General features: G+C 40.9%; 1 protein-coding gene across 16 annotated transcripts in view; it reads right to left on the bottom strand.

The window, feature by feature from the left end:
• Akap6 (A-kinase anchoring protein 6) overlaps window positions 1-20547 on the bottom strand; it is a 435939-nt gene that overhangs the window by 246305 nt on the left and 169087 nt on the right. For 14 of the 16 annotated variants that reach the window (XM_085830363.1, XM_029484603.2, XM_021179349.3 and 11 more), the window contains one exon: window positions 2478-2729. In XM_085830363.1, coding sequence (XP_085686489.1) covers window positions 2478-2729 — 252 coding nt within the window. The other 2 variants (XM_085830365.1, XM_085830364.1) reach the window with 2 other exon arrangements.

Raw genomic sequence — 20547 nt, 5'->3', positions numbered from 1 at the left:
GATCTCTAGTTACTGTTTTGATTTTTAAAAATCCATACTTAAAAGCATTCACATTGTAACTATTGGATTTTTAAATATGGAAAAACTCTAACCCTTAGGGAAAAAAATAGATTCACCAAGCAGGAACAGTATAGTCTTGAGATAAGGAGTATAGTCCAGTGGTACAGTACAAGCCCAGAGTGTCCAACACCTTGGATTTAATCCCTGCGGAAGGCAGAGGTGAGGGAAATTGAATAACAATAGAACAATAAAACCAATGAAGGTCTTCACTATGCAGTGAACTTTAGGTGGGAGAAGAAGGGTCATGTTGGGGATTAAACCAATGGCCTGGTACATGCTAGCTCATTGCTCGGCGTAATGCTATACACTGCTGACCTTGCAGGGGCAATTTTAAGAAAAACAAACACGCTCTCTGAAGTCATAAGTCTCACACAGCTATGAGACCAAGGGGTAAGTATGTGGTGGTTTTCCCACCTTTAGATCGCAGAGGTACACACATGACTGTTAGTCCTGAGGGCTGTTAGCGATGTAGAGCAAACCTCTTCTCAGTCATGCTTTCCTGATCGCTATCAGTATTCCATCTTCGTTTGTAAAGTTTTTCCATTTCATTTTCTTTCTGCAAATCTCCCATCACCAAATGTATCCTGAGACTTTTATCTGACTTTCCTGCCCTTTCTCAGTTCTGGTGTGCAGGCAAAAACAAATAAAGCTAAGGTCCTGTCAGCTCTCCCCGAGGAGCAGTAGAGCCACAAACACTTGGGAACAGAAAAGGTTTGCAAAGGCTCAGAGCAGACAGAACCTGACTCACAGAAGACTTCACAAAGCAGTGCCTAGATGGCCACTGTGCCTCTACCCTTCCTCACACGGCATATTTTTGTCTCTCTGCAACAATTCTAAAACTAGCCTCAAATATAAAAATGTGCCGAACTGCTTCAGACTAAGTTTATAAATAAATTTTTAGCTCTTCTTGTAAGAATCAGAACAGATACGACATGATATTAAGTTATGACGTCAGAGAAAAAATAGCTATTAGCAATTGGTCAATAGCCTTTCACCATTTTTCGTTTCTACTTTATGTATGTAATAAGTTCAAATGCAAAATATAATTCATACAATATCAATAAGTCCCAGAACACTGCTGGACCTTCAGATTCCTATAAGAAAGAACTGGCAATCGACTAACTTAATTTCCATGTCCCTTCCAGCAGCTGACAAGGGCAGGTCTGAAGAAAGACCCCTTTAGAATGTAGACAAGTTTCTGATTTCTACCAGCCTGTATGCTCAGAGGTGGTGGATTATAGGAACGGTGGTCATCTGGAACCTGGAGACTCCAGTAACCATGAACGCCACACCCGAGAGCCTCTGGGGCATGGGGAGCAATGGCATCTGAAAGCCAACACTGCCCCCAGTCTCACCCTTACAGTCCCAGTCACAACAGCAAGGAGTGCTAGCTGCAAGCAGAAACTGGCAAGCTTAGTAGAGGAGAACAAGGCAGATCTTGATTCCCACTGTCTTCTAAACCCCACATGGACTTTCTACAATGGCATCTTTATTTTGAATAAACAAAAACATCAGTGAGTGTATATCGTCTATAAAAATAGGCACAGATTTGTTTCACGGTGCTGATAGTTAACCAGTCATTGGAACACTAATAAATTAATGAATTCTTCAACACTTGTTTAGAAGCTTCTTAATCTCACACATACAAGAGCTTTATAAATTTGAAGAACATGATTTCCCAAAAAAGTAATAACAAAGAATTGAACTAAATATAAAGAGCTATAGAACCAAGAAGACAAATACCATATTATCAGCCCATGGTTTCTTTTCCTGACATCCTACTGCATTCTGCACACTTATCAGAGTTTGGCCTTAGCATCTCTTCATTTCTTTCTATCCCCTACTAGATTTAAATCTCCTCACAATGAAATGATGGGTTTTCAAAGGTAGTGGGTATTTTATGTGTATGAGTGTTTTGCCTGTGTGGATGTCTGCACACTACCTACATACATAGCTGGTACCCACTGGATCCAGAAGAGGGGTCCAGGCACTGGAGTTCCAGGTCGTCGTGAGCTCCCATGAGAGGGTTGGAAATTTAACCTCCCTCTGGAAGAGCACTCAGTGCTTTTAATTGCTGAGTGAGCCGTCTTTCTGCCCTCCACCCTATAGAAATGTGGGTTGGATCATATTCCTAGTACCTGAACATAGTGTTAAACAACTGTGTTTTAAATAATTGAGGAAGAGACGCGAAATCAGGAGGTGCTAACATCCATGGATGACATCTATACAAACGTATGTCAAAAGCCTGCTTCATACTACAAGCGTTTAGCTTTTACTCACTCCGCCGAGATCCTAGATAAAGACCTGCTTACTTCCCTACACAAACCTCACCCTCTCATCTCTAAACTGAAATTTTAGTTTCCATCTTCGAATGGAAACACCTGGCAAAGCATGACTTGCTGCCAAAGGCCACTCACCTCCGTTGTTTCTTCAGAGAACGCTTGCAGAATGTCAGTCTGCCTGGTGTAGTTGCCATTGGCGTCCTGCAGACCTTGTAGGATGCGCTCTCGGAGGACCAGCACGGATACGCGGAGCTGGTGCCAGAGCAGCTGCACTGCGTGGATGTCTACGATGACATTGACCGAGTAGGACAGCAGCTTCAGGGAGAACTCCGTCTCAAGGAGGGCATGGATCTGCTCTACGTGGTCGGAAATATCCTCGCAAATATCCTGCAGCAAAGGAAAGCAAGAGTGTTGAGAACACATGTGGGGGCACCTTAGCCTTATGCTGGGGAGGAAGGGTTATGAAAGGTCACTCGCCAAGCACAAGGGCAGCCACAGCACGTTTTAGACATCTGGCCTCGTTTGTTCTATTACATCGTTGCAGCCATAGTCCTGAATACTGGCCCATTTATACACACAAAAATGTTCCTCTTCCTTGAGGTATTCTAACTAAAGGCTCAGCTGAGGGGTCCATTCTGACTCTTGTTTTTCATTGGTTTGGGTTCTAGAGAAGGACCGGCAGCTGCTCTATCTGACAGCGGTAAGCTATACTGAGCATACATTTCAGCATAGACACATTAGTCTAGGACTGAGAAAGGCTAGAATGTCTTTCACAGGAATCCCCAGCCATTCTAAATTAGCTATGGAACTGTCAGAGTAAGAGGCAATGGTCACTCTCCAATCGACACTATTTAATACTCAAAATCACAGTGAGAATCTAAATTTCCAACCCTCGATGTCAAGCAGAATTACTTCTGAGATGCAAAGGCGAAAAAAGAACCAAAAATCTTAAAAAAAAAAAATCACTAACTCAAAATGTCAATCACCCTCACACATACTATTAGGAGCGCAGATTCTATATCTGATGTGACAGTTGATTCACAAGTTCTCGGTGTCCGTGGCTGTCAGGACAGACACATGAAGCCCATGAATGATCGTTTAAGAAGTTGTTAATCAAAATAGTAGATATGTGCCATACAAGTGTTCTGTCTGTCAGGTTTTGTTCTACCACTGATTATTAAAATTGGGAGCCTAATTAAGGTAAAGCTTTCAGAGAGGCATTTGAGTTCTGAGCTATCAGTGTCATAGCTTTCTACACCAGGAAGATAACCTTCTGATTTCATGTATATGTTGAATTTCCGTTGAATTTTTCAAAAGAACTTAAGCCACGTTACACTGACAGATGCATCTGGTTCATGTTTTCCACACTCCATACCAAACATACCCCCATCTTAAGTCATGCTCGCATCCATTCTGACGCACCTCAGACTCCCTTTATTTTGTAACATCTAGGCCTCCAGCCTATTTCTTTGACACATCTCTCTGTCACAGCTCTGTTCTGAACCCTGTCATCACGCCATCTGTGCAACATCAGTAGGTCTCTCAGGCCACCGCCTCCTCTTTTTCCTGATTTTTTTATTCCCATTTCAGATATTCTTCCACACCCCCAAGCTCTGGCCCCTCCTCCACTTCTCTCCTAGCCCAGCATCTGCAGCTAACATTCCAGCCCCTCTCTTGACAGTATTCCCAAACTCTCATACTCCTGGTTTTTATATATTAGCCTCTCTCTGTCTCCTTGAGCCTATAGATGCAGAACACTTCAAATATCTAGAAGAGAAAATGACTTTGTTACCAGCCTAGACAATACAATTATTGTCTTCCCAATGTCCCACCATTGTCATCTCAAGTACTGTTGATTATATATGTAAAGTTAAGTGGGTGCCAATGAACACTTGCCTACTGTCCAGTTATCACCTGCTGAAGGGATCTCTTAATCCAGACAAGGTACCGTGTTGACATACTGTACTGGCTGGTTTAGTGTGTCAACTTGACACAGCTAGAGTTATCACAGAGAAAAGAGCCTTCCTTGAGGAAATGCCTCCATGAGATCCAGCTATAAGGCATGTTCTCAATTAGTGACCAAGGGTAGGAAGGCCCATGGTGGGTGGTGCCATCCCTGGGCTGGTAGTCCTGACTTCTATAAGAAAGCAAGCTGAGCAAGCCAGGGGAAGCAATCCAGTAAGTAACATCTTCCCTGGCCTCTGCTTCAGGTTCCTGCCCTGTGTGAGTTCCAGTCCTGACTTCCTCTGGTGATGAACAGCAATGTGGAAGTGGAAGCTGAATAAACCCTTTTCTCCCCAACTGGCTTCTTGGTCATGATGTTTTGTGCAGGAATACAAACCCTGACTAAGACACATGCCAAAAGGATTTTGGTTTCATTACAATATCATTATAATCATTGAAAGAACACCCATCATGTTGATATCCCGCTCTGTTACTCCAAAACTCTGTAAAATAGCACTTTTAGACTATGCTTTGCCCTAGGTGACTCCAATGTGCAATCAACATTTGGCTCTGTTTGGAGTGAAGACGCAGGATGACTCTGCACCTCGTACACATAAACACCACACCGCCCATCCAGCGTGTCCCACAAAGCACAGGCCAACTCCTAAAAGCAAGAAGATACCAACTATAAACTTTAGCAATGTATACTGGGATCATAACATTACGTAGGTGTATTAAAATCATACCAAACAAAACAGACTAACGAAGATTACACCACCTTTCTCTGTAGCCCCTACAGAGGAGCCCCTAACACTGCTGTGGCTTTGGTCTCCACCAACCTGTTTTCTGACTCCTCACTGTGAGCACGAAAGGGCCAACAGCCTCCTGAGCACCCAGGACTTCAGTTTAGCTCCTTCCCTACTGCTGATGACCAGCTCAAAGGGCCACCATCAGCCCATCTGTTTTTCTGGTTTCATGGCAGCACCTCTGTGGGATGCATGTACTTCATCTTGTCTGGCAGCCTGTACCGCACCTTGACTCGATCCAGAGGCCTGGCTTAACACTGCAATGCTGGCTTGTCTTTGGGGTTGCCCACATCTGCCTGCACAGTGACTCTTTACGTGGCTCCTCCTACTTTCTTCCTCTGCCTTCTTCCTCCGGAGGACTTGAACTCTGTGGCAGCTTCTGTAAGCTTTTTGTAGCCATTCTGCAACTACACTTGGGTTTATACTATGTCACATAAACCATGTGATCTAAAAGTGAGTATCTGTAATTAAGATTGTGACAAAAGAGCCTATGCTTGCCAATGGCCAGCTATCCAAAAAAACGAGGACTACTTGGCAAATTTCAGCCAATGAGATGGTGTAGCCGATTTGCTATTATTGAGTGAATTCTGACAGAGTCACACAGACATGTCTGTCTATGGTTTCTGATACAGTGCACCAATAAAGCACCAGTCCTGTGACAGATCTGACCAAGTCCAAATTAGATAAGAAAAGAAGAGGGCATCCTGGCTTCCGCAACCCTCCTCCCTTCATGAGAGCACTAATGTCAGCACACATATCACACTTCATAACTCACTTTTAGAAAACTCCAAACCCCACTCTTGCTCCAGAATAAGAAGGTTTTAAACTTCTAGCCCCCCTTTCAATGTGCTGGCCAGAGAACAGTCTCCTGACTTTCCCACCATGTTTGGTTATTTGCAAATAGAATAGAAAAAAAAAGGAACCTACAGACTCAATCAGCAATAGCTGGAATAACCCTTGTGCCACTTGCTCAGAATAGACGAAAAGGAATTTCTCACCCATCCGCAGCACCCAGCACAATAGGTTATATATAGCTATGGCACCACATGCCAAAATCCATGCCACCCATTCCTCTGACACATGACTTGACTCCTTCATAGTGAATGTAGGAATGTAGTCAGCCAGGCGATGGGTCAAGATTCCCAGGCAACTATCTAGGAGAAACAATTCTTAAAGGGGCACCGAGTATTGCTGGTGCCAGTCAACCATCCTCCTGCATGTCTAGAAAAGGAAAGGAAGCTGGTACAGTTCCCAAAGAAGCAGATGAACTCTGAAGGGAAAAGAAATCACCTTCCCCTCAAGGGCCCACCTCCCCCTGATCAATATTCTGGCAATGTGCACATGCAACCCTTATTTAAAATTCTAAAACTAAATAATGCATAGCAAGATGCAACTTTCTAGAATCTATAAATTATTTCATGCCTTTTATTTTACCACCAGTTGCTTAACCTGATCAAAACCATATGAACACACAAACTGTAGAATAAAAAGCTATGTGCATGTGTTTGCACATGCAAGTGTGTGTGTGTGCATGTGTGCATTTGCCTGTGTGTGTGCATATATGTGTATGTACCCACTTTTCCAAACTTGGACTTTGTTTTGAGCACCAAACCAAAGATTTGATTGAAGAAAAAATAAGTAATTCTGAACTATGTGCTCTCTAGTGATAGAAAAATGTGCTTTCCTCTGTCGTTCTGCACAGATATTAAACAACTATTTACAGAATAGTCTAGAGACCTAATACTTAGCTTCTTAACAATTGCCTGTTTGCTGGAAATTTATATAAAAGAAGCTGAAGATGGTGGGTAGCCTGCTAATTTAATGCAATCGAATCTAGGGGATTAGAGACTTCAAAAAGTAATTAGCTGAATGACTGCCTCCCTGCAGGAACTGTTTGTATTTTAAAAGCTCCAGGAGAACTGACCTGTTGGAGGCCCTGTAGGTATGTCTTTAACAAGGTGAATTGGAAGCACAGGCTGGGGTGCTTGGCCAGGCTAATTGATGCATGTGGGAAATGAGTCTAGACTCAACTGCCCATGTGACTGAAGCAGATGGCAAGTAGAAACTGGATTTAGCTCCCATGACTACACCTCTTGGTAGATACACATTTGCTACCCAGAGAAAACTAAATAAGAAATAAGAAAATCCTTTTTTAGGATACAAACAATCCCTTGTCGATCAGCTTTTTATCTATGCACTCATCCATCTTAAGAACAAACACACAAAATATTTTTATCTGCCACTGAGAGTATTAATGGGAGACACAGTATTTCATGCCACAGGTAGAATTTTTAAACACTTAGCATGACAATGATTAATTCAGCTCAGATAGGAGCAAAAATTCATAGGGAATTATAGTAACCCAACAAATACTGTTTAATTTCAAGCTATTTTCTGTTTTGAGAGAGAGAAAAGTGCTGGTTGGCAGGAAACTGAATTTAGAGGGGGGAAAGGTCAGAAGATGGATGAAGATACTGAAGAAAATATGTGTAAAAAACAGATTCTATCCCACCACCCACACAGGAGACCATAGAGCACACCAGCATGACATTCTTCAGCAGGGAAGGCTGAGTCTGGGCATCCTCATGGCCTTAGGCTGACATCGCCCTGTGGTCCCTACTTGCAGCGGAATCTTACTTGCATTTCTGCTTGTTTCAGCCTCTTCCCTGGTGTAGAGCTTTGTTATCTGACTTCCGGATTCCTCTCTTATATTTCCAAGTATTTCACCTTGGAACAATGGGACCTTGACATGAATGGTCCCCTAGAACGATGAGATAATAAAAGATCTACTAACCTACACAGGCTCAAGGCTTCAGATTCAGACGCTGCCTTTAAAACACCTCCTACCCCTTGGTAGCCATGTCTAGGAACAGAGAGGACCTTGGGATTGTAAAGGTAGAAGAATACAGAAAATTTGTTGACGTGATCAAGACAAGCCTTTAGACGTTTGCCTGGAAAGTTACCATGTGCCACTATCGTGTATCTAGAGATAAACGAGCTGCTACACCGCACTTGTTATGATATCATTTCACAACAGGACACTCTTTCCTACGTCTTGACGAATTTTATCACTAACAGAAGGTAGCAAGCTAGCTTCAATCGCAGAAGACTTATTTCTATGAATGTTCTTCCTAACCAAATGGTAGGCACATCTCATAGTTCTCTTTATAGTTAGTGGCTACCAATTAACCTGTGACTGAAAACATTATAAACGTCACTTTCACTAACTGACAACTAAAAAAGTCATTCTCATAGATAAAACCATTCAGGTTTATTTTTCAATATCACCCATTGCTTTCTTGGTTTAAAATCTCCCTTGGTTCTATGTGGATTTCATTCATTTAAACCTTTCCCTCTGAGAGAAGTTGTTGTCCAGCAGGCTCGCTCAGATGATTAGATTAACAGATGTCTCTAAAAATAACAAACTGGGGATGGTTTAAAAATACCCTTTGAACAACAATGTTTTAAAAAGATACTCAAACTGTCCCCAGTTCAACCCATAATTATAAAAAGACAGTTAAAAACTTGCAGGACAATGAACCAAGGAAGTAACTTCTGCTATCTAATCAGTTAAAAATAGTAAAAGTCCATCGTCACAGCAAAAAATAAACATAGAAGTTTGGGGTTTTTTGGTCACACAATCCTTTCAGTTCTAGGCAAAAGGAGAAAGCAGAGCCCTTAGGTCATGACAACATGAGAACTAGCAGCGACTTCTTTGGCTAACTGGTTCAGAGCTCCTACACTGTGCTCTGGAGAGTACAGAGGATAAAGAGGGCGGCCTCAGAAGTGAGTGGAAGCGGACAGTGAATCTTTAAACGTATTGACACATACAATATTTCCCCTCAGAACTGGTTGTACTAACACAGGAAAGTGATGCTCTCCTCTCACCATACAGCCATCCCTGTGACCTTCAGGATCACTGGCAGGACAAAAAGACGTGAACGACATTACGTTTATGTTGCCCAATACTGACTCGACTTAGTCTTCCATGTAGCTAGTGACCTTAGAGACGCAGCCATCTTTTAAAAGAAAAAGTCTTCCAAACCAGGAATATAAATCACTTTCCTTTTTCTTTCTTTCTTTTTTAAAGATGTGTTCTTTATTTACATTTCAAATGTTATCCCCTTTCCTGGTTTCCCCTCCGAAAACCCCCTATCCCATTCCTCTTCCCTCTGCTCACCAACCCACCCACTCCAGCTTCCACACCCTGGCATTCCCCTATACTGAGGCATAGAACCTTCACAGGACCAAGGACCTCTCCTCCCATTGATGTCTAATAAGGCCATCCTCTGCTACATATGGGGCTGGAGCCTTCTTTTTTCTACCAAACACTCTTTCTAGTGTCTACTTTGTTCTTCGTCATTGAGAACAACTATAACGGATATAGGGAGGAAGAATGGTAGGTGGCACTTATGACTAATAGGGTATAAATCTGCATACAATGATTTTCGTTTTTACTGGTAGAATTACATGAACATGATGACAGCAATAAAATCGCCCCTGGAAAGGATGTTGCTGTTATAATTAGCTTCAACTCACACAGTTCCCTGACCAGCCTGTCTTCCCAGAGGCAGGAAACCTGCTCTATGTGTCTTTGGGTCTGTAAGGTCACACCAACAGGACCCTGCCACACAGATGAACAATGTCCAAAAGATGTTTGCAGAGTCCAAATCACCTGAAGAAGATATGATACTTCACAAACCCGAGGGAGCACCCTTAAAAATAAGGGCTAGTTTGTTACTCTCTGAGGTGCATCCACATTGATAGGCTTGGGCTGATGAAGCCTCTTTTGTGTTTATGAGAAGAGGAGCTGAGAAGCAAGAGGAAGGCTGTACGTTTTCTTACACACTGGCAGCCACGAAGCTGGTGTTCTCCATGCCGCTCACAAGAAAGCATGGAGCCATATGTCACCCGTCTTGGTTGACTGACACTGAAGCAGACACCTTGTATACACCTGCTGCTACAGCTATAGAAACAAAGACACCTAGAATTGGGAAAGATAACCCACTACTAACATCACCCAGAGGTACCCAGAGAATTCTCATTCTTTGTTTTCATGCCCCAGAAAACAATTTGTCACAATTTTATTTGTCAGTACTGAAATGACTGTGATAATTTCTAGGAGAACACGGGGCTTGTAACTTTTTCTGATATACCTCTATTTTTCTCCTCTGTTTTTACATGCACCATTCAACAACAGAGATGTTGATGCTAAGCAATGTGTCATTAGGCAATTTCATCAAGGATTTGAGATTAAATAACTTGCACTGTAGAGTCACAATTTACATAACTTAATAAAACTTTCGGGTTTCATAAATTTCATTACTACCTTCAAAATCCTTCCCTTTTAAAAGATTTATTTATTTATTTATTTATTTATTTATTTATTTATTGTATGTAAGTACATTGTCACTGTCTCCAGACACACCAGAAGAGGGCACCAGACCCCATTACAGATGTAATCCACCATGTAGTTGCTGGGAATTGAACTGAGGGCCTCTGCAAGAGCAGTCAGTGCTCTTAACTGCTGAGCCATCCCTCCAGCCCCTCAAAATCCTTCAATGAAATGTGACAAGAACCACATGATCAACAATCATCCAGGAAAGAAGTCACTTGGTCATAGGCGTACCCTGAGAAGTTTCCTGCCTCTGTAGCCACTGAGCCTTCATAGACTCTCATAGAATAAGCAATAGGACTAAGGCAGTAATCAGCAACACAGAAGACCTGGCACCCGAGGTTTGAGAGGTGATCGTTTATTCTCAGCAATGCAAGGCCATGGGGCTGTGACTGTTTACAGCTTAGAGCCATCCAATAATGAACATGGGTCATCTCTGTAGGGGACACACTGTGATGGCCCCTTCAACAGCTCACTTGGCAGGTTAACAATGTAGGTTCAGAGCAGCAGTTGGAGGGGAAGGATCTACAGTCCATTCAGAATAAGGGCCAAAAGTGCAGTGCACCACCCTGGAGTTAAAGTCCCATTTGGGTTGTTTGCCTTTGGCTGGCCTGGTGAGTTCAGAGACATTACTCCACCCTCCAGTTCTCCGAATTAGCAACACAAATACACCTATTCCTAGGAGGCTCCTGTCTATCTGACTGTATCACTCACCCTCGCTGCAATCATTTCAGATTTCTCTTGTGGGGAGGGAGGGCTATCAATACCTATTAATTATTTATATTTGTCTTACTTGACTTGGAAAGTTCCTATCAACTCTCTTAAAAGGCTCTTAGTAGTATTTCTAGTTATAAAGATTCATTTATAAATGCAAGCTCTGGACTTATGCATAAATTCTTCTGTCTAAAAAAAGAAATAAAAAAGATGAAAATTCTCTTTGAGATGTCTTTGCTAACTCAAGTCATAACCTTGGCCAAGCCAGCCTTGTTTTAGATGTACTTTATATATTTAGACCACTAAGGCTGTGGCACAACTTCTAAAGATGTGTTTCTATGTCTTCCTCCTCCACACAGATATCCACAGCAACTAGCTATGCGGTTGGTTTCTATACACCCACGACATGCCTACTGGGAACTGATACAATGGACACAGGCTTTTAAGAGATTTTTTTTTTTGAGAGCCTAGAACAGGAAACGAACCCTTGAGGGATCAGAGATCTATGAGGAGCTAACTTTAGAGGCCATGGTTAGGACATTATATGTGAGAAAACAGTCACTCCAGACTCTACAATGTCAGTCTCTCTTTCACATAGGAATGGTTGGAAAGTAAGCCTCAGTTAGCCTTTTGGAAAATTTCCATTATCTCTAGTGATGTAGTAATTCATTCCTAGGAATTTCCTTTAGGACAGCAGTTCTCAACCTGTGGATCTAACAACAGGTCCAGTACATCTCTCTTTTGGTCCTTGAGTTGTTAATTTTTTTCTCTATCACTATAAACCATGATAACATCCAAGTTGATAAATACAATATTGCTGTAGAGCAGCGACTTTCAACCTTCCCAATGCTGCAACCATTTAATACAGTTTCTCACATCGTGGTGATCCCCAACCATAAAACTACTTCATTGCTACTTCATAGCTGTAATTTTGCTAGTGTTGCAAATCATAATGTAAATATCTGATATGCAGGACCCAAAGGGGTTGGGGTCCAGCTTGAGAACCACTAAATATATAGACAATGTGCCAAAGTACATTTAATGCCATCTGATGGTCAAGATATATTTTAACTGAGAAAAAAAAGTAAGTTGCAAGAGCTCTATAAAAGGAGTGCGTAATGGAAGCACAACTTGTCCCCTTTGGGTGTGGCTGGATAGGGAGCCAGCTTCTTTTCTGTTTTCAGATAAAACCCCAAGGGAGAACACTTTTCTGAGGATGGATTCCAAGGCTTGACAGAGTGATCATGACACTCTAGCATTCTAGGATTCGAATTCATCCCCTCTCGGGCTTTTGTGTGAAAACAGGAAGGACAAAGGCATGTGAGAACTTAGTATTCCTTCAGTGGTTCACTTTACATGACTAAAATTTCAGTTTGTCATAGCTTTTTTAAGAATTAGCACATTTATACTTTTTAATTGACTTATATAATTTTTATTCGTTTTTATTTTTGTAATTTACTTATGTAAGTTTTTATTTATTTTCATTAGCCTAAATAGTCTGCCTTGGTAGATTTTTTTGTCCATTCCTTTACCCAATGAAAAGCAAAATGATCAAAATACACAAACACACATTTGGAATCTTTTCTGGAAATGTTAGTGTTGGTCATTGAGACCTAAATTAAAACACAGAATCCAACTTATATTTTACTTAAGAAAATCCATTTTGGTATCCCGCCTGCCCCATGCTTGGCTGACTCTCTATAGTAGTACCACTCTTCAGCAAACCCTAGGCATACAAAACAAGATGAAAGGTATTGAATTCCAATAATGTGGTTTTAAATCTACCCTCTTTGCCCTTTTCCAGAGGCTCCTTTGGGAAATAAAAATGGATAAGAATAACATATCTGACTGCCAAGCACAGCAGCCATCCATTATTAATACTCCAATGACCCGCCAAAATGGAGGATGAGGTCTATTCAAATAATCCTGTAACAGCGATTCAACATCCTCAAAGGATCTTATTCTTTGCTTTTGAAATCTGTTACAAGCTAAGTGACAAAGTCACTTGCAATGTACTTTTTATATATCTAGGTTAATTTTTATCTAAAATGTCATTTGAAAACCTATTGCTTATTTAGACTGACTACAAACCTAGTGAAGAGCTTTCTTCTCCCTAATTATACACAGAGAATTCTGTTCCTTTCAAACCATGGGTGGGGTTTCAGAACACATACAAAAGAAGTGGCAGGATCGATCAATGAGGTCTGAGCTACCTCGGACAACATCTGAACCTAGATTCATTCAATATTTCATTCATGATTAATGCACTCTGCCCCCTTGTGCCCTAAACCATGTGCTCAGCCCACTCTTAATTCACTGTAGACAGAAACCATTTTGTGATGGTCTGGTGAAAATTCAGATGTGTGCAAGTGTACTGACAGGAAACAGACATAATAAAATTAAAGACACAAAATGAAAAGGGCAACTTAGCAGGGGATGCTGGGAACATGGGTAAGAAAAGCCCTGTCGAGAGGGTCACAAGGCAAAACAACTTCCATTATTTATCTGTAAGTTAGACTTCAGCTATTTCTGAAGCAAAGTGGGATGTGCCAGCTGACTTCCAGATAGAGAGCACAACTAACGTTTTTTAAGGCAGAGGGAACATGGGGGCAAAGAACAAAAAGGTGACAGTCCTGGCACTAGAAGCACGCCCTTAGAATTGTGAAAGTTGAAAGAAAGATTTGGTAGAGGAATTAGACACCAGGGACGTCAATAGACATAAGGATATAGCACTTAAATATTTCTGCATACTGAGGAAGATATAGAAGCTGGTCCAGAAAAGATCACATCTTCAGAACTGCCTTATGTCTTTGTGCAAATAATCCAGACTACCTAGAAGGCAGAGGCAAAGGCTCAGAGAAACCTTAAGTGTGGGGAGATCTAGGCTGAAAAGGATCAGCTAACCAGAGAGAGCAGGGATGACAAGAAGAAGCCTACAGAAAACCTATGTGTTCCTGGTGAAAGAGGATCCCATGTGTCTGTGCTGCTTGCCTGTCTGTCTGCTTACAGTGCATCCGGGAGGAGGGCTTCCATGAAGATCACACAAAGGTCACAGGCCATCTCCCTCCCAGGCTGGGAGAGAACAGCTCAGAGTGATTTGGCCCAGAGGGACCTTTTCCCTTCTTCCTCCCATAGGTCACTAATGTCAGAGCCATCAATGACCCTAGGAGCTCTCAGTACTAAAATGCCTCCTGGGATTCGTCCACTGATAATTGATTTTATTGGCCACTTGACCAGCAGTTTCCTTGAACTGGGGCTGACCAGTGCTTTCCTGAAACTGGCATTGTGACATTTCGTGATATGAGAAAAGGTAAAGTTATTTTGATAGTATCCATCCTTCATAGCTTAAAAGGATTGGTCCATATAGAGTTTGAGATTTATTAAACAGGGTATATAAATGTTAGAACAAAAGCTGAGGCAATCCCATGAGCCAAAAAGATAAAGAAAATATGCTGGCTATTCACAGGGAAAGGGATGACCTTCCCACAGGTCATTTTCTGTTGTTCCGGGTTGGCTTTTGTATCAGTATGCATTTATTTTATATTATAATTTCTAAGAAGCACGGAGTATTTTTTCAAAAAAAAAAAAAAAAAGAAAATGATGGATTTTGCTTGCTTGTTTGTTCTTCAGCATATATACAAAAACCAGGAGAGGATCATGAATACATTACAGGAAAGGCTGACCCAAGTTCAGGAGGTCGGAAGCACAGAGACAGAGAACAACACAGAGGCTTTGGTAAGCCCCTCCCCTTTAATCTGTGGGAACAGATAACTAGAGTCAAATCCTTGGCCAGGAACTCATCCCAAAACTTACTTTAAAATGTAACCAGAATACATTCTGTTTTCAAACGCAGGAGGTCAGCTGTGTGCAGAGGCGGCAGCGGGGTTAATGGAATGACAGAGATTTCCGGGAGAGGCAACTTCAACAGGAATATAAAAAGGGTCAAGTAACATACAGCAGATGTAAACTGACACCAGGCTAGAATGGCCCGCCTCCTTGAACCACTAGCTATAAACAGCCAAAGATATAAAGTCCCAGCAACAGGATGCTACTTGCTTCTGTGCCAAGCAGAATCCAGTTCTGACCACTTTGGAAACTGGTGTCCTGGGCCACCTCCACCCTTGCATAAGATCTGGACTGGGCATAGGAAAGGACTGCCATTTTTAACTGTGTGTCTCTCATTCCATTTGTATAGTCAATGATGATTCAGAAAACAAATTTATATCACATAAATGGCCCAGGGTGGATGGAATTCTAAATTTAATTGTTTTTCAACAAAAATAACATCAAGATCATTGTAAAAGAAAAAGTTTGAAAAGGTCAGACAAAATTTAATCAGGGGGCAGAGAAAAGTCAGTGGTTAGGAGCAGTGGCACAAGGTTCAGTCCCCAGCTCTGACAGGGAAGCTAGCAGGCATCAGTGACTCTAGTCCCAAGGCATTCAGATTCCATGTCTGACATATACCAGGCACATGTGTGTTGTACAGACATTACATGAAGGTAAATGCTAATATGGGTAAAATAAAATTTAAAAAAATGAATCAGGGATCATGTCTATCTACCACCAAACAAAACTGCCTGGTATAGAAAAGCCCCCGGTAGTCACTGAATAAGGAGTAGCTGGGTAAGTCTCTAATCATTTGCCTCTTCGTACAGATGTATTCCACATTCTGTATACACTATACTGTATTCCAGAATTGTGCTGCTTTTATTCGATAGCATATCATGAATATTCCTTCGTGTCAATTGACATCATTCATAATTCCTAGGGCAGAGTAACATACACTATTTATTAGCCAATTCCTTGTTGCTGGATAATTGACCTTTCATTCTCTTCTTGAGAATTTGTAAGACTTTGTTACTACTATTGTGCATGTATGGGGAGGGGGTGGCACATACAACAACATATGTGCAGGGTCAGAGGACAGCCTTGTGGAGTCAGTTCTCTCCTACCTCACGTGGGTTCCAGGAGCTGAACTCAGGTCATCAGGCTTGCAAATCAAACCTCTTTACCCACTGAGCCATCTTGCTGGTTCTCTTTATTATCTTTTCATATCTATCTCTGTCTGTCTCTGTCTGTCTCTGCCTGTCTCTCTCTATGTTTCTGTCTCTGTGTCTCTCTGTCACTCTCTCTCTCTCTCTCTGATGTGTGAATATGATTTAGAAAAGCTACATAGGAAAGACTAGACTAGACTCAAAATCTAGAGCCATTAAAAGAAAGAGATTTGGCTATCATGGGAATTATTGCCAAAGGTACAGGAAATGGGGATAGATCAGCACTTACAGTTGGATAGCTGCCACACCCACTCCAGTGAAGCTTGGATGCAGCCCCAAGGCAGAAAGTTTCACGGAAACTTTTCTCCTAGAGCTTTGGCATCCCATAGCACGAATGCTCCAGATTTGTCCTTGTGATAGTCGGTGTTATATTATAGGTAATGCTACTCATTCAGACAAAATGCCTCCAATGTTGATAGTTAGAAATCAGGGATTGCTATTTGCCGGACAGGAGCTAGAAATCTCAGGGCTAGTTCAACAAAGTAACTTAAAATTCTCATTACAGACATTGCATACATAATACATTACATAATAATAGAAAGCCTACATTACATAATAGTAGAAAGAACATGGGTTGTGGTTTAAGGAGGAACTAGAATATTGTATAGTTCATGTAAGGGTTAGTAGAATGGAACTTCTCTGGTGCATGGCTTTCTCTAGGCCCAGAGGAATAGCATAATTAGGTATTTACTAAGGGATCCCTGGTCGTGGGTCAAACAATAGACCAGAATTGCACCTGGGTGTATTAGCCCTTTCACCTGGCTCCTGTGAATAGCTAATTTTAGATAGAGCTGATCTAATCTCAGTTATAAACACTGCCTGGTTCCTGTCAGCTTTTATGTATGCATTTTCTCTGTTTTGTGTAAAGAGACATTATGCATCTCAATGTACCTTGGCTAATGTATCACCTAACTTCCTTGCTTTTCTTCTGTATTATAAGTCTGATGTTCGCTTTGAGAAATTACATTCAGATACAGCACTCTCTCTGTGTCAGTGTCTGTTTGTCATTTTTCTGCTGACTCCTTGCCCACCTGAGTACTGGGACCCTGATTCTCCTGCGAGTTGAGAGATCAACTGAGTCCAGTCCACAGCAGATAGCAAATTAGTTTAACAATTTTAAATACAATTGGCTGCTTCTGTTAAGTTTCAAATGCATATATGTACTGAATAGCAATTCTACTTCTGAGACTTTAAGGGTTCAATATATTTATACTTTTTGTGAAATTTCTTACATGCAAGTCTATTGTGGGAACATAGTTTATAATGTTCAAATATTGGTAATATACTAAATGTCCATTAATATGATATATTTATTTGAATAGCATATAGATAAAAAATAATGATGGCAAGAAAACTTTTTATGCTATGAAATAGCAACCTCTTGGGCTTGAGAGATGGCTCAGTGGTTAAGGGCACTGACTGCTCTTCCACAGGTCCTGAGTTCAATTTCCAGCAACCACATGGTGGCTCACAACCATCTGTAATGGGGTCCGATGCCCTCTTCTGGTGTGTCTGAGGACAGGGACAGTGCACACATATACATAAAAAATAAATAATTCTTTTAAAAAATAGCAACTTCTTCATGATAAGTTTAGAAAGCAGAGTGTGTTATATCTAGGAATATATATATGTGTATATGTCCATCTGCAAGAACAGTTCATTAAAAAGAGGCCATGAATGAGAAAAAGAACAAAGAGGGGTACATGGCAGGATTTTGGAGGAGGAAGGGATGTAATTATAATCACAAAAATTAAAAAATAACTATCTAGAAGCTCTCTTCCCTAATATGTGTTTCATACTTTAAATTTTCCTTTGTGTATTTATTTGTGTTTTACAAAACATTTCTATTTTATATAATGTTACTTTTAATAGCGTAGCGCTTAGAAAAGTGTTTCTCAACCTGTGAGCTGTGACCCCCTTGTGGGTCACATATTAGACATTGATGTTACAATTCAAAATTGTATATATCCATAGAGCACAAAAGCACTTTTGAAGTAATAATAAAATAACTTTATAGTTGAGGGTCACCACAGCATGAGAAACTGTATGAAGAGTGGCAGCGCTGGGAAGGTTGAGAAACACTATCTTAGAAGGAGATACCAAAGGATGCTTTCCCACCTAAATTTGTAAAATAGCATTCCACAGAAAGCACAAAACTAGAGGCTTAATTTTGGAAACATATGTCTTTCTAGAAATATTTTAAACTTCAATTCTTTATAATACAAGGTCCTATTTTAAAATTATAATAAACTAGTGTGAAATAGAAAGAGATAAAAAGTAAAGTATAATATAATAGTTTAAAATAATATAACATGGTTACTATGCATAGGGTACTTTTAATCACGGAAATTACATACATTACTATATGATCAAAGGAATGGTTTTAGCTGTGTGGATATAGAACAATCAATACCGCAAACACTTTGCAGCCTTTTTGTGTTAAGACTGTGTTGCACTTTGCCTTTGACGTTTAATAAAACCTGTTTAAGTGGTGAAAAGGAAGTCAGTTTTACAAAATAAAATGAGAGAAAAACAATAATCCATATTACTATAATGGCAATACAAACTCTAGAAGGATTCACAAGCAACAGGGCTAAGGACCACCTTATAGGCGTTTACTGGGAAAAGAAACTAGCCAAAGGTCTGACTGGCACACTGGAGGATTAAAAATCCCCTGTATCATTTCTTTTTTTATTTCACACTTATGAATATATTTTAAATCTAAAAATATTAAGCAACAACAAAACACCAAACCAATTTTGATGTGGCCAAATTACAGCTGAATAGTCGGACTATAACTCCATTTTCCTCAGTGAAAGCAACTTGGTGGTTTCTAGTGTTCTAGTTAGAAATCCGCGAGGCGCCAGCACCTTTTGCCATGCGCTTTCTCTAAGGAACTCTACTTCATTTCTCTGACTGAAGCATCTTCAACCCATGAAGCAGAGCAGTCTACCTAAGCACTTCAATAATGTCACGGCTGAAAGCACCCTTGTTAGTAGTCTCCCAAGCACTTTTAAAAAGCAAAGCCTTCCATCGAACAGACCGATCATTAGAACGTAAGATGCAATTTATTCATTGATTGAGATGGCTTGATGGCAACCTTAATAGTCCTCATTCTGTGAATGAGGAGCTTCCGCACGGAGAAGGAGGTCCACTCAAGATGACAACGCAGGGCTTACAATGCTTCTGGTAGTTGGACCACTTACGGACGGAGCACATTTGCTGCCTTATCCTAGGCTGTCTTTCATCCGCTAAAACGGCAGTAATAGGATACAGTCATTAAGCAAGAGCCAATGCAATGAAATATTGAAGACATTGGACTTACTGCAGGAACTGCATCTGCATGGGTAGAATAAAGGGAGGGATAAGGAAGAAACAAAGGACAGGAGAGAGAAGCCAGCCTCATGGAAGAAACATCACCCGAGAGAGGGAGGGTGCGCAGTCTGCTCACATTATCCCATTAACTAGCCCATCATGTACTCTGCTAGGACATAGTTTCCTGAATTGTAAAATATGGGAACTGCTGCGGTGAAGACTTTCCTATGCATTCAACAAACCTACTTTCTGCTGGGCTCATCTGCATTCCCCTAGGGCCCTAGGTGGAGCACTTACTATGTCTGCGTGAGTAGTGGCCAGCAGAATGTGTGCGGGATGATACACTTCAGTATCAGACCTAATCCCTGAAGATCATTCTGGGGTGCTCAATGACCTGCCTTCCTGGTGTGCTGCCTACACTCAGAAAATCCAGAAAAACAAAAAGAATCCTAAGGGCATAGAAATGAGCCTCCAGATTGGCACTATCCAATATGGGTGCACTTCAACGGTACCTAGACCAGGGTGTGTAGAGTATACATGTAAAACACATATTGTACTTAATATTTCACAGGAACAAATATGCTTAAAATAGCTTAGTGGTTATTTTAAATCCATTATATTAATTTTTATTTTTATGTTATTTTATGTGTATGAGTGTTTTGCCTGCATATATGTCTGTGTACCTGGTACCTGTGGAGCCAGAAGAGGGCATCAGGTCCTATAGAACTAGAGTTATACATGGTTATGAGACATCATGTGGGCATTAGGAATTAAGCCCAGATCTAGAAAAGCAGCCAGTTCTCATGACCTCTGAGCCATTTTTTTCTCCAACTCCCCTTAATTACATATTAAAATGACAGTATTTTGGAAAAAAAATTTAAAAAACTGTTAAAATTAATTTTACCTATTTATTTTTGCTTTTAAAATGTTGCTACTTGGAAATTTAAAAATCACATATTGGGTTTGCACTTGGAGCT

The sequence above is a fragment of the Mus caroli genome, unplaced genomic scaffold, assembly GCF_978045245.1.
Source record: "Mus caroli unplaced genomic scaffold, Mus_caroli_1 scaffold_14, whole genome shotgun sequence".
Classification (NCBI taxonomy): domain Eukaryota; kingdom Metazoa; phylum Chordata; class Mammalia; order Rodentia; family Muridae; genus Mus; species Mus caroli.
This window is presented reverse-complemented; position numbering and strand designations above follow the sequence as displayed.